This window comes from Stigmatopora argus, chromosome 2 (genome assembly GCF_051989625.1).
Source record: "Stigmatopora argus isolate UIUO_Sarg chromosome 2, RoL_Sarg_1.0, whole genome shotgun sequence".
Taxonomy (NCBI): domain Eukaryota; kingdom Metazoa; phylum Chordata; class Actinopteri; order Syngnathiformes; family Syngnathidae; genus Stigmatopora; species Stigmatopora argus.
In genome coordinates this window covers 11,314,477-11,329,365 of record NC_135388.1, presented here as the reverse complement: position 1 = coordinate 11,329,365, position 14,889 = coordinate 11,314,477, and the positions used below count along the sequence as shown (strand labels likewise).

General features: G+C 38.4%; 3 protein-coding genes across 4 annotated transcripts; all 3 read right to left on the bottom strand.

The window, feature by feature from the left end:
* Positions 1-226: 226 nt before the first annotated feature.
* On the bottom strand, positions 227-2,133 carry clec3a (C-type lectin domain family 3, member A). Its single transcript, XM_077590322.1, has 3 exons — positions 1,951-2,133; positions 1,791-1,871; positions 227-1,363 (listed from the first exon to the last, which is right to left on the bottom strand). The coding sequence occupies exons 1-3, from the start codon at positions 2,129-2,131 to the stop codon at positions 966-968; spliced, it is 660 nt and encodes a 219-aa protein (XP_077446448.1). The 5' UTR covers positions 2,132-2,133; the 3' UTR covers positions 227-965.
* A 782-nt stretch (positions 2,134-2,915) lies between these two features.
* vat1l (vesicle amine transport 1-like) lies at positions 2,916-12,820 on the bottom strand. Of its 2 annotated transcripts, none has more exons than XM_077595021.1 (9): positions 12,424-12,818; positions 11,685-11,814; positions 11,349-11,564; positions 10,255-10,397; positions 9,423-9,526; positions 8,565-8,620; positions 8,228-8,422; positions 5,196-5,279; positions 2,916-4,198 (listed from the first exon to the last, which is right to left on the bottom strand). In XM_077595021.1, the coding sequence occupies exons 1-9, from the start codon at positions 12,624-12,626 to the stop codon at positions 4,100-4,102; spliced, it is 1,230 nt and encodes a 409-aa protein (XP_077451147.1). In that variant the 5' UTR covers positions 12,627-12,818; the 3' UTR covers positions 2,916-4,099. The 2 variants fall into 2 exon arrangements, 1 of the variants encoding a protein (XP_077451147.1); XR_013299420.1 differs by lacking the exon at positions 2,916-4,198 and having other exon boundaries at positions 8,228-8,329; positions 8,388-8,422; positions 12,424-12,820.
* Positions 12,821-13,258: 438 nt separating this feature from the next.
* On the bottom strand, positions 13,259-14,729 carry bola3 (bolA family member 3). Its single transcript, XM_077590096.1, has 4 exons — positions 14,563-14,729; positions 14,348-14,471; positions 13,852-13,940; positions 13,259-13,687 (listed from the first exon to the last, which is right to left on the bottom strand). Exons 1-4 carry the CDS (start codon positions 14,623-14,625, stop codon positions 13,622-13,624), a joined length of 342 nt encoding a protein of 113 aa, XP_077446222.1. The 5' UTR covers positions 14,626-14,729; the 3' UTR covers positions 13,259-13,621.
* Between the last annotated feature and the right edge of the window lie 160 nt (positions 14,730-14,889).

The window sequence follows — 14,889 nt, the reverse complement described above, 5'->3', positions numbered from 1 at the left end:
TGTATGACAATAGTCAGCATTGTGGGGACGGTTTTAACCCTCCCTTAGGTTTGTTGTCAGTTGAATTATATTTTGTTTAAAAATGATGACAACTTTTACCAATAAAGGCTGTTCTATTCTAATTTGACTACAAAATTTACTTTGTGTGAAAACTGGCCTAACTAGCTAGTAAGTATTGGTTACTGATATAAACAAAGGAAATAGTGAGAACACAAGTGGTGAATTGGTGTACATATTTATTTTCCATGCAGTGAATTTATTGCTTTACATTTGCAGATTGATTGCTTGATAAAGATGCTGCAAATAAATAAGACTATTTACAGCATCCTCATTCTGAGTAGTATCAGCGATAGAGAAGTAAACAGAGTTTTGCACACTATCATAAACTGCAACACTGTAAAAAAAATGTTTACATATAAATTAGGGTTATCTGACCCTAATCCATAAAACACAATACAGTAGTACCTTGTTTATCGCAGTTCATAGGTTCCAGGACCTGCTGAATTTGGCGAATAACCACAACGTAGGAACAGTGTTTTTATGGTGTCCAATAAATATAATTTGGAATTTTTAAACGCTATCTGTACGATTATTTAACTCCCGAACATAGACACTATTCTCTAATGGGCAGTGAAATATTCTCCAACTGTGACTTGCCATTTTTCCCCCATTGTGAGTTTGTATTATTGTTCCTACACTATAAACGTTTTACGTATGTTGGACGGATCCAAACCGGGATGTGGTGAATCCGCGATAGTCAATCCGTATTACTGTATTGTGTCTGGCTTTAAATCAGTCAAAATTCTGGGAATTCTTAGCTGGCATTAATAGAGTTCAGACTGAAATCCACCATTTAACTCATTTGCTGCCATTGATGGCAATCCCTGACGCCCCTCTCACTTTCAATGTTTGTCATCATCTGTCACCGTCATTGGCGGCGAATGAGTTAAGGATATACAAATGTATTAGGGAATAACATATTCACAAATGTACTTTTTCAGACTACGGCACACTTCGTCGTACCATTTGCCCTGCGCGGCCACGGAAATAGAAACACAGCTTTCCCTCTTGCTTCCAGTAGGCTGCTTCTTGGAACGGTCCCAGTTGACGTAACTGACCGGCTGACTATTGACGTCGACGTACTGGCCTTCTTTCACAATGTCCGCCACGCCGATCCAGAAATCTTTGGAGCCCGGAGAACTTCTCTTGGCGTAGTCTCGAAGCTCGTTGTTCTCCATCGCGTCTCGCGGGGTTGCCAGAGTTCCTCCTTGCGCGATACAGTCTTCGTTGGCCTCGTGGTAGTGTTTGGGTTCCTCCAATGTCAGGTAGCATTTCCTGTGGACTTTGATGCCACGGAGGCACACTAAAGACAGACATCACATGAGCTAACTCATTCTAAGTCACGCAATCTATAACAGGTATATTAATCAGCAATTTTCAATATGATATCTTTTTTTTTGGGGGGGGGATGCAATGACATACGATTTGCTTATATTAGAAGGTCTGCCATCAATATAATATGATATTCTATAGACAGGCAGATGAGTGGTTAACGCATTGGGTTTGTGGAGTTGCGTGGGTTTACGCTGGGTACTCTGGTTTCCTCCCACATTCCAAAAACATGCATGGGATGCTGGTTGAACACTCTAAATTGCTTCTAGGTCAACCAAATAGCTCATCTAAAAGGCGACAATGTTGATCTTTTTTTTCTCTTTTTTTGCATTTGATTAGATCTTCGCCCAGTTGATCCAGATCGATGCATCGTTCCACCCAAGTTTAAGAATCCTTACCTGTCTGCAAGGCCTGTGTCTCTTTCAGCAAATTCACCTCCCGCCACAACTTCTCAAGCTGGCCCTTAACATCATCATCTTCTGCAGGTCCACAGAGGAAAGAGGAAACATCAATTTGCGCAGTGGGGATGTTGTGTCTGATTATATGCCTGATTATTACCAGTTGCTCGAGGCGACTTCCTAATGCGGGACGGCCGTCCGCAGCCGGAGTGGAGCAAAGAGACGCACAGGACGAGGAAGACGCCGAGGCCCAGACGTGCCATGATGGAGGCTGCGTACAGTGCTGCACCTTGTGCTGCTGTGAAAGGAGACCAAAAAGTCTTGGGGATTGAGCAATGCATACTAGCTCTCTGTGTGCTGCCACTGCATTGGCCGACGTGATGTTTTTTTCACAAACACGAGGAGGAGGTAACAGGGATATTCGGAGGGACAAATAATGTCTTCCTTGTGTTGGGATTTGTGAGAAATATTGACATGAGGCTCAGTGCACTGCGCAGTGTGTCCTTTCATTTCACACGGTGGAAATATCGTTGGCAGTTAGGCACTTCTCTGGTGTATTTGGATGTGCTAAGCAGAGCGCTGACACGTTACAAAATGTCACAGTAAAGTTGTTAGTCAGGAGAAAAATGTGGTTGGAATGGTCTGTGTTATTTTGTGTGTGTGTGTGTGTGTGTGTGTGTCGTTTCTTGTCACTTGCATGCCAAGCTATTGCTTGTTTATGACAAAGTGAGATGTTCTCTTTTTTTAATTCAAAGATTGTGTGCTGCCCTTGTGTTATTATTTCATACTTTGACATGCAAACACATAATCCTGTTTTGAATGGTGCTCAAAAAACAAATAAACAAAATCATATGCCTTGTTTTTCTTCAGGAAAGTTCTATCCAATAGGTTCTCGTTTTATTTATTTACGATATTATTATTTTTACACAAGCTGCTATGGGCTGCTGTAAGATTCAAATATCCCCTCTGGTGACCATTAAATGCATCTCCTTTAATGACATGCAAGGGTATACTAAGAAGAATAAAAAGCTGCTGTTTTACACCAGATATCATTTTTTACTATATGTAATACTATAGGAAACTTCTTGGCTGCTTATTACGCAAAGTTGAAAAAAAATTGCAAAGTACTTTGCAAATCCATTTATTTTCATGTAAACAAAGTGCACAATGCAAAATTGCATAAACGAAACAAAAAGTCAAGCACAGATAATAATCACACAAAACACTGATACTATGTTCTCTTGCTTTTTTCCCCCAAAGCATTATGACTACACAATAACACATACATATATGCACGGGAAACATGCACCTATTCTGTTTATCATACAAACACACAACGTCGATATTTTGACACAATGCTAAAATTAGATTTCAATAATGACAACCTACATTAGACATTTCTTACCTGTATCTAGAAGTCCATTTCTACGGCTAAGCATTTTATTACTACATCATTTTAGATGAGTTGGTGGTATCTTTAACAGCGTATTTTTTATAAGTTGGCAATTGAGAAAAATACATCATGCATGACGAAAACGATTTTAACTTGTGCACTTATGTAAATTTCCACACATTCCATATTTGAGCAATGAACTAAAAAAATTCTGACCTCTTCTTTCTCTAAGACATTTTTCCAGATATTCAGAATTCATTTTGTATTAATGTTTACATGTTGATACATATAGAAACGGTGTCTTTTCAATGCTGGATCTTTGTTGTTTATAATCATAACTGTATTTGATAATAAAGACAGATAATAAATACTGTATTTGTTGGTAAAAGTTTGCTTTACAGGTGAATCAAATATCATCGATTATTTCAAGTGAGTTTAATCTATCGGTTAAAGAGATATATATTTTTTCCACATGGTAGCCTGACACTTAGGGGAAACAGTTCAAGTATCAATCACAAGGCACATAATCTAATGAGGTTGGCATCGAGAGGGCTACATTTAGCCTTACCTGGGATACTTCTATAATAATTCTAGCTGGCTCAATACACCTCTAACATAACTAATATTAACTTCATTTTTCACCAACGACGGGTTTTCCCCAAAAAAGTTGTGAAATGGATTGAGTTGCTGCTAAATCTGACTATTTGTGGAACGACTCCAGGAAGTCAGCTCAGATCATGTAAAATATGCATGAAATGTACCACGTCTGAATACTCTATCCGCAAATAACAACAGGTAACAAATAAGATAAATACTTACATGAGTACATTACATGCACAAACACTGCACAACTCTCTCAATGTGACGTACAAGGTAAAGACAAGAGTGGATGCGTCACAGCACGTATGTGGTGGTTCTAATGAATAAAAGGCATGCGCTCTTTGCTGTCGTTGTCTCCCTCGGGCTCCTCTTCTTCTTCCCCTGCTTCGCTGGTTTCCGTGCTGTCACTGGCCATCTGATGGTAGAACCGCATACCTGTCAACCTCTGCCGATAACTGCCCTTATAAATGATTATGATTCCCCTTACAAACCCCCAAAAAACCTTACAAACACCGTACGAGTCGTACGGTGTTTGTAAGGTTTTTTGGGTGTTTGTAAGGGGAATCATAATCATTTATAAGGGCAGTTATCGGCAGAGGTTGACAGGTATGGAACCGGTGCATTATTGATTCACTATCAACACTAAAGCCAGACGACACACTTCATTCTTTCGTTTTCTGTACCGCTTATCCTCACAAGGTTCACGGGGGGTGCTTGAGCTGAACCCAGCTGACCTTAGGGACCAGGCGGGGGACACCCTGAATTGGTGGCCATCCAATCACAGGGCACAATGTGAAAGACAACCATTCATGTTTACACTCATACCACTTTAGAGTGTTCAACCATCCTACCCTGCACGTTTTTGGGAGGTGGGAGGAAACCGGAGTCCCCGGAGAAAACCCACGCAAGCCTGGGGAGAACATGCAATCTCCATAGAGGAAGTTCTGGACCTGGAATCGAACTCTCGATCTCAGAACTGTGAGGCTGATATGCTAACCACTCATCCACATGACTGCGTTTTCAACCATTACGAGGTTGCATTATATATATTGCATTACATCATTATATATGTTGCATTAGGCCAGCACGACAACACACTTTTTAGATGATATTTATGCATAATGATGCTCTGGTACAAGCTTATTTCAGTCAGTCTACACACTAAGCATCAAAACACCTGCCTTGTAAATTATCTTTCCACATTAAAAGGAATGTTATTTCCATTAATCGGATTGATTTCCAAAATGTTTTGTAATATTGTTCTGGCAAATATATTATTGTATTTGTCTTTCAATAGATGATTGACATTTCCATTCTTTTCAATAGGTGAAAATATTAGTTAAATATATACATTATTAAATATTACTCAATGTATGCATATTATATGATAATTTTTGCGATATTGTCATTACCAAGGGAGTAGGTGACTTCTCCATATCCAGAATGAGCTTTCCAATATTGCCTCTGTCATGAATTCTCTGCATGGCTTCTTTAACCTGACAAAAAAGAAAAGAAAATTGAAGTAAAGTATAGACAACAAACAATTCATGCTTTGTCAACTGTGGAGTTATTAATTAAAAAAAATCACCAAATCAACATTCTGGAAGTACATTTATAAATACAGTTATGAGTCCAAACATATGAATGAATATACAGTAAGAGCTAAAGATCTCATCTCATTTTCTGAACCGCTTTATCCTCATTAGGGTCGCGGGGGGTGCTGGAGCCTATCCCAGCTGACTCCGGGCCAGAGGCGGGGATACCCTAAATCAGCCGATTGGGGGGCACAAGAAGACGGACAACCATCCACACACACACACACACCCATAAATAGCGGCAATTTAGATTGTCCAATCAGCCTACCATGCATGTTTTTGGAACGTGGGAGGAAACCGGCGTACCCATGTATTATAATAAGGTCAAATGAATACATGTTTTTGCATGAACAATGTGGTGTTGATGAGAAAAGCACAAAATACTTCGTTAATCCTATTAAAGAGCCACTAATGAATGTCCTTTTTTGTCTAGAAATCATCGTCTCATTAAATCATTTGTTGAAAACAACAGTGGCCAACAGTGAAAATAGGTCAAAATCTGTTTTGTTGAAAGACAGATAATAAATGTATCCATTATTACACACAGAATTTATATTTACAAGCAAATTTTCTGAATTCACTACTGCTATCACAGAATGATTTTTCACTGATTGACAAAGAGTTACAAAGTATATTTGATTGTACGTATATAGTGGACCTCATTTCAATTCCACCAGCGAGAAAAAGGCTACCGTCGTCAAACAGATACAATTAGGCTCTTAATTCTCTTTCCAGGCCTATGAACAAATGAGGCTGAATTTGCCCTGACAACGCATCCCACGTCATCCTACCCCCGTTCGATGAATGGCCGCTGCATTCTGCCAAGGTTTAATGACCACAACAAAAGAGATTCACCATGAAAAAGACGACAAGCCTGAAGTCAGCAAGGGGAAGTTAGAAAATATAGGCATGTTAAACCTCTTTTCGGCACTCATTTAACTTATTGGCCACTAGATGCCATATTCATTTTGACTGGGATGCCTGACAAAGAATGATTGATACCAGCATTTGAAAAATAAGCATTGACAGGCAGTCATTTTGAAGAAATTGGACATCTATTGTTGTCAATGTCAGCCAGTTGGTTAAATATTATGAAATTAAAAATGTTATTAGGAGACATAACTAGTAAAGTGTATTATTGTTACTATGTATTTGTTTTAATTTTCTTAACTGTGAGTTACTATATTAATATAACATTCACTTATATGTGTTATTAATCACAAAAATAGTTTTAAAAAATGTAATACAAAAAAAATATATATATATATATATATATATATATATATATATATATATATCTATATATATATATATATATATATATATATATATATATATATATATATATATATATATATATGTATATATTATTGGGACACATAGTATGTGGACATTCCATTTTGGCTCATGTAGGCCACAACTGTATATCAAATGTCTTACAATGATGTCCACATATGGGGATGCCAGGGTTTTATGGGTTTAAGTCAAGTTTTTTTTTAAATGAACAAAAAAATACTAATACCTTGTCATATAAAGAGATGAGATAGGGGATTGACATGCTGAAAATAGCTTGTCTTTAACATCATCTTGTTCTTAAACATTTAGTCTTTTTTAATAAAGGTTGTTTGCTAGTAAAATGGTTCACATGTTTCATTTTTACTTGGCAAGCTATAGCAACAATGACACATCTTCAGCACACAAAAGTATTTTTTCAAATATGCTTGCATTCAACCGTGAATAGATCACGACTTCCCATTTTCAACCTACAAGTAATTGCATTGACATTTATGATGAGTTTCATAGGGTTATTAGAGTTACCCTAACTCGTTCTATAGTTGTGCTTAAGAATCTGTGGGGGGTTTTGGTAGCGTTGTATACTAAAATAAATAAAATTCATTGTTCATTTAATATGAAATGCTTATCTATCACTGTCAAATAATGCCAGAACCTTGCTGGCACTTAAATGTATACTTCCTCGGATTCGCAGCAGACAGTTGAGGAGGTTTGTTGGAAATACGATGGAGAGGTGAAAGATGGCAAAGGTGTTTTCAATCTCGCTGCTTGTGTTGACGTGATTGATGTGTGGACTGTAGCTTTTTCGTAAGGGACTGAAGTAATTGTGCAGCAGGAAGATGCACAACCTACCCATCATCTGTGCAGGAACACGCACAGCTGAAAGCATCCCACACGAATTAAGATTGATGGTTTTGAGTCTACAGTGTGTATACTCTGGTTGTATATATTTTCAAAAATGTCCAAGTTGGGTCTATAACTTGTAAAACTCAATTTTTTAAAGATTAGCTCTGAGATGAAATTTACTGTGAGGAAGGGTTGAACTATAAGGCACACCGAATTGTAAATTGAACCTGCCAAAAAAGAACAATTAAGGGTGAAAATAGTGGCTGAATCTACAGCTGGAATTTACAGTTGTCTATATATACTTATATTTTTTGTAGCTGCCTTAAGTTAAGCAGGAGCACCCAAAGTATGGAAAAGAGTGCGACCTATACTCCGGAAAATACGGTAAACATGAATGCTAGATCTGATTGACTTTTTAATACAGTATGGTAGTATATAAAGTAAATCTGGTATATCAACAGGAGTCCGTAAACATTTATTATATCGACTGTACATTCAGTTTAAGAAATCACGACCAGAATGAGGGTACTATTATTTAACATGGCTTACTTTCAACACCCCATTAACAGCAGATCGCTTGGAGGCCTGCCTATCAGTGATGTGCAAGAGACTGCCATAGGCCCTAATAGGCTCATGACCCTGCTGCAACCCGAACCTGATTAGAGATTGACATTTTCCATCAAGCCTCTTCAATTTAATTAGACTTTTACCTCTTCCAGAGCCCACAGAGAATCCACCACTGGCTTGATCTTCTTTTGGTTGTAGAGGCGCAAAAGTCTGTCCATCACCGACTTCACCATGCCGGATCCTCCCTGCTTGAAAAGGAGGTTGGGCAACGAAAATCCCGCCATGACCTTGTTTTCTTCGTACAGTTTAATCGGGTTCACTTTCTCCACCTGCCACCACTTGGAAGAAACAATAGCAGGTGTTAGGAAGGTACAATTCTTCTGAGGGTGGAGCATTTCATTTGTCGTCAAAATGCGCGTTGGTCAGCGAGGGGTGACCGTCTGCTTCAAACGACGATGACAGGCGGGATATCTGACTCACAGATTTCGCAAAGCTGAAGAAACTCTTTGTCTCCCCGGTTACCATGTTGGATGCGCCTGAAAAAATAAAAAGAAAGGAATTGCAGTGCAAGCGGTTGAGCAGAGACGACTGGACAATAATGAGTAAATGAAGGCTGAAGAGGGGGAGGAACAAGTGGCACCTTTCGACCTCAGGGATGCGTGCAAGCATGCCTTTGCACATGTAACCGGCAGTAATCGTTAATTGGCTGGTAATTGTGTTGCCTAATTCATGAGGTTTGACAAGAATTAGAGTGATTAACAAAGGATGGTTAGGAGGCTCAGCTGTGACTGAGAATATATTTCATTTTCAAGAGCTTTTTTATGTATAGAGCATGACTTATTCAAGCCTGGCCAGATGACAGTCAACCACGTTTCTTAACCTAACAGCAAATTTAATTGAAGACCTCCTCCTTTAATGCACAGCTGCAATTTCTGTTATTTTCACGTTGAATCCTTTACCGGACTCTCATTTAACTCCTTGGTTGCCATTTACGGTGCCAGATGCTCAATACAGGACAGGTAGCAGATAATTGCCTATTGTCAACCATTGTGGTCAATGGCAGGTAATTAAGTAAATACCACAAAATATAAAAATATAAAAATTGGTGGTTATAAACAAGATGTAAATTATTAAAATATTTTTTTAGTTAGGTAATAAATCTAACCCCTCAACCTAACCCTTTTAAAAAAAAAATATTTATTTATTTATAATTGTATTTATTCATAAGATGACTGCTATGAACGGCGACTATATGTCCAGTCCATTTAGACTGGCAGAGTTATTAAAAAGAGACAGCATTTTTTTTTTCAATTATGAATATACAGTAGTAGTTCTTACCGTAGACAACGTACATTCCTAATGGCTTCAGCAGACTGAGCCCTTTCCCTGTGTTTTCCCCACATAGACAGTCCAAGACAATGTCAACTCCCTCTGGAGATATCCTAAAACAGGTGCAAAGTAAAGTTTTATTAGGTCATTCACTGCCATTGACGGCCAGCAATCACTCGTGGTTAACTCATTCCATTTAACTATTGGAAATTGACATTTAAAACAACCCTTGCAATACATTTCATGTGGATCACAGCAACAAGTGATCATTAGCCCATAATGAGCGTACTGATTAAAAGCAAGGCTATGCCACATATCAAGGGAAACTGAATTGAATTCTTTTCTTTCGGCTTTGACACCTAAACTGCTCGAAAGTCTTGTGATTCCCTTTTGTAAAACACACATTTAATTGTACTTTGGTCTTGATCCTGAGTGGAATGTGTGGTGCAGCAAGATGAAAGGCAAATTAGTAATCCATGTGCACTCTTGAAATAAGGGCACCAAGCCTAATTCATTACAATTTAGATCTCCAGTTTATATACACATATAACAGTATGTTGGACAATTGTATTGATTTTTAAAGCTGCGTGAAGTGGAACAAGTAGTGAAATAAAGCCCCTCATTTTATGATCCAATTTCAAAACCTGCGGCGACATGAATCAAACCCTGATTGGCTCAATTGCAGACCACCACTGTTCCACTGGGATTAATTCTTTGTTGCCATAGGAACCATGACGACAAACCACTAGACAGGTAAACCTCGCTCTGAAGTCGCCACAAACTGCCATTTTGTGATAACAGCATGCAGGTTTAAAAAGAAGATAGAATCATATTAATTTACTTTTTGACTTCTTGTATGTAGTCGGTGTTCCTGTCAAAAAGATGAGTCACAGAATCCCTGATGGCAACGTGCTTCAAAATTGATGCCACCCCGAAGACGGTGACGTTAGGTACAGTGGAGCACAGCTGAGCCACAGCTTGACCCTGAACAAAACAATGACAATGAGCATCTGTTTATAAACAGCAGTAGCATGGCTTATTGCATAAGAAACCACATTTATCCATGTTGAATAAATGGATATATTGCTTAAATGCTTGTAATTTGCAGGATAGCTTGGACAATTTTAGGGGAGTCTAAAATTTATCAGCATTAAAAATACATCGTCACACCATCACAAATATTAGACCACAATTTTATGGGGTGAGATTTTATTGTAAAAAATGGCATTGATTTGGTTTTTTTTCATGGGATGTATAGTAAAGCTTGATGACAGTGGTCTATTCAAAAGTAATCCTTTGCTTTAAACTCAGTCACTGCCACCCCGAGCCAAAGATTATATGTTGTATTAGTTTGCAAAAGAGGGAAATTGAAGTTGAAAACTCTAATTGGCAGAAGTCGATGTCCAATTCACTTGGACTGGGAAGGGCTTGGAGTGATCATTCAACTTTGCGTCTTACTGAATACCCATTTACCATACGGAACGCATCAGTAACACATTATCGAAACAGACACATTAAGAAATAATTTTAATGAAGCAAGTTTAGTTTAATTACATTGTATTAACCAATTGTTTGATAGCATAAAAAAATTAATTTGTAATATTGTTCAAAAAAAAGAAATTGTAAAAAATATGTACCCCAAAAACAATCAGTACAATTTATCATCCATCTAGACTTTTTTTTAACCAAATATAATATCTTAATTCAACCCAAAATAATGTTATAGAACTTTTGCCAGACATAAAAAATGGTGTTGGTCATATTTGCCCTTTTGGCCATACTTGGCCATATTAAAGTACTGTAAAAACTCCTAGTATTTCTAAAACTCATATCATTTTACAGGTGTTTGGCCCATGATCGACACCTCAAGATGGAACAAAACCGGGTGAATTTTTTCTGTCCTTTATCTGATAGCATTCAAAGAGAGAGACTCACAACAGCACCCCCGGCTGAGAAGACCAGCACCGACATTCCCTCTCTGAGGTTGGCCACCTCAAAGAGCATCATGTAAGCAGCCACGAAGTTCAGCGCAAACGCAGCGGCCTCAGCAAATGTCATTTCATCTGGCAATTTGTAGACAAACTCCTCTGGTGTGCAGACAACTTCTGCCCAGGCATTGTAGTTGACAAAAGCCATAACTCGGTCTCCTATCTAAAAGAATAGACAAGCATACTGTATGCATGTGAAGAAATGAGGTCCACATACAGTAGTATATATAACTAGGCCTTTACTTTGAATGACAGGCAAGTAGTTTGCTTCTATTTGGCTTACCTCAAATCGTTCTGTGGTTTTACCCACCGACTCCACGATTCCACAACATTCAAAACCGGGAACAAGAGGCGGTTTAGGAGGACTATCAATGGTCCCTTGACGTACCATCAAATCCAGGAAGTTTAAACCACTGAGAAATACAAATTCCCAATTTACTTTTTACAATTTAATCAATACATTACACATTTTTTTGGGTACTACTATTATGTGAAGAGGGAAGCATAGGCAAAACAAAAGTGCTGTGAACAAGTCAAATCTGACTTTCTCAAATATGACTTAGGCCTATGTATCATGGTATATGTCATATGAATTGTCTAGTGATGAACAATATAACTTGGATTCATACAATAGTCTCTTAATCAGCTCAAGGCTACATTTTTTTAACATGATCATGTTTGTGCATTTTTTATGTGCAATGAGTCACAGGTTCTGAATGCAAGGCCACATTCATCAGTCATTCTCCCTCGATACAAAAGATCACCATTGCATTCTAAACTTTTCCACTAGTTGTAGAAATCCAAAGGCTACATTTCAGATTTGGGAAAAAAATGAATGACTGAACAGGAAATTATGAGCTCTTTAATCTCAGTGTTTCTGTATTGTGAAAAAAACGACCTGTGGCTTTCAATGCGATAATATCACTGCAGCTACTCCATTGATGTAATACGCTCAACGGCGTGAGGGGGATTAAAAAGAGAGTAATTCTAAAACTAAACCGGTACTATGCGGTGATATTTACCATGTTTTAACGCGGATCTTCACTTCGCCACGCTGAGGCTCGGGCATCAGCTTCTTGGTCACTCGGAGTTTGTTAAGCCCACCAAAGCCTGACAACATCACCGCCCGCATCTCTTTCACATTCCGGGAAGGTTCTCCGCTCCCCACGTTTTTGTCGATCATACAGTCGGTTTCTGCCGTCATGTCTGCACCCTCTTGAGCCATGTTGGAGCACGGATGCGTGCGTCTCCCCGCGCCTCCTCGCGGCTCACTGATGCGGGGTTGCAGCCCGCAATAGTGGCGTCTTGCGCGGCAGTGCGGCTTCACTGAGCCCGTCGTCCAATACAACTCAGGTTTGTGCTATCCCGGATGATCACATTTGATCACCGCGGCCATCCCAGCTGCCAGATAACGTACATTAATTGGTTATTGCAATGAACTGGGTGTAATTGGTGGTGAGTGTTTTTTTATTTTTTGTGGGAAGTGTGACATCTGTTGGACAAATGTAGCATCTGCAGTTTGATGGAACTCGCATATCATCGCTGTGAATAGTCATTCAACAAGTCTGACGCATTCAGGGAATCTTGGGAATCAGGCTTTTCACATCCTTTGGAGAATATAGATTGGATGAACCATGTCGTAGAAAATAAATTCTGGATTACCTCTCTCATACACACTGTCATGATTCATTTATTGTCATTGGGTAAGAACAACAGAACACATTAAAAATTTCAACTCGCATCATATTTAAATCTGTTCATACAAAACGGAACGATGCATGACAATCATATTAAAAATCGGTAAGGATGAGAGGATTATATTAGAGTGCATGTATCCTCACATAAAGGTACAATGAGTCAGTCAGATAGTAAAGACTTTATTAAACAGAATATATTATCCTTTACCCAGCACTGTGTGCATAAATACATTAGACCCGCAGAATAACAATCTATACTGGAAATGTAATGTATATACGTACTTGACTCACCGCTTCGGGCAACATAGCAATGCAATATTACATTGTTTTCATAGTTTTAACAGTCAGAAGGCTAAAAACATGTCATTTTGTGCGTATACAGCTTTCCTTGTGTATTTTTCATAAATAAATTCCAATGTATTTAATTTCTTGTTTATATCTAGCTACGCAATATTTACTATTACATTGTTGATTTGCAGCATGAATAATGAACAATAGATTTGTGGTGTTATCTGCAATAGAATTATTGTTTTGGAATGTCAGTAAATATTCTTAGTCCATGCATTCCTTGAATCTCATCTTTCAGTGCCTGCAAAGGACAAAACAGAGATAGCTGCATTATTATGGAAGTCATCTTTATTATATGCATAATGACAACACATCAAGGTACACTTCTTGGTCTGTATGTGCTATATGTCTTGATTGAGTGTTTACTGTCAGTGATATGCTGAGAAAACATAATATAATTGTTACCTGATTGACAAGATGATGTTGCTGAACAGTCCTCTTCCCGCAGAACTCGCTGGATTCAATGTGGACTTCATACATGGCTCCACAGCCACCTGCATATGAGATCATAAATATAGGACACTATTTTGTGATTGTGTATAACATGGGTCTTACTTACCTGCCTAGAAGGTATACTATATGTCAGGATGTAAACTGGGAGTATCAGTTTTGTAATATGCAGCAACATAGTGTAATAATGTCAAGAAAATGTGCACTTGGTATGAAGAAAAAGATACAAATCGACTTAAACTCGTTTTAAAAAAGCCTTTATACATCACTGCTAAGCATCAATAAACAAGAAATGCTAGCAACACCACATCTGACATGATTAACTTGAACTAATGGCTGAGTTTTGTTGAAATTTATTTTACCAGAGTGGTAAAATTTGCATGCAATTTATGACTCACTTGTGATTATTTCGTTCAAAATCCCTAGAAAGCTTTATTTGAATGTACAGTACCTGATATATCCACAACTTTTAGCGATGATGCCTGTGGGAACTTTTCCTTGAGTACTGCCGCGATGCGGATCTCTCCGTCGGTTTGCGTGGATAAACATCTCCACGCCTGCCTACGGACGACAGCCTGTTTGCAGAGGGTGAACTTTAGCAACCGCTTAGCATTATGTCCCCCTGTTTGCGGCGTTTAACCTTTTCAAACTTCCCTTCTGAGTTACCTGATTTCTGAAAATAATACCAAGTGCAGCTACGGTGGTGCCTGTCCCTTTACAAGCCAACATTTTTGCTATGTTAAATGTTTAATTGAGAGACTAGTAGGAATTGTTTCTGAACGCAGTTGACATGTCCTGATAACTTCGTCCCTTGAATATGACGTCATACTCCTGGACTAACACTCCCTTCTTTTAATCTTGATAGAGAAAACTGTCAACAGAGCAAAACTCGCCCGAAAAATATGTTTATTCGATTTTGTTGCAGTGAAAATTGTTTTAAAATATTTCTTTATATTCCGGGAAAACCATTTCCGGGAAAACCATTTAACCCAT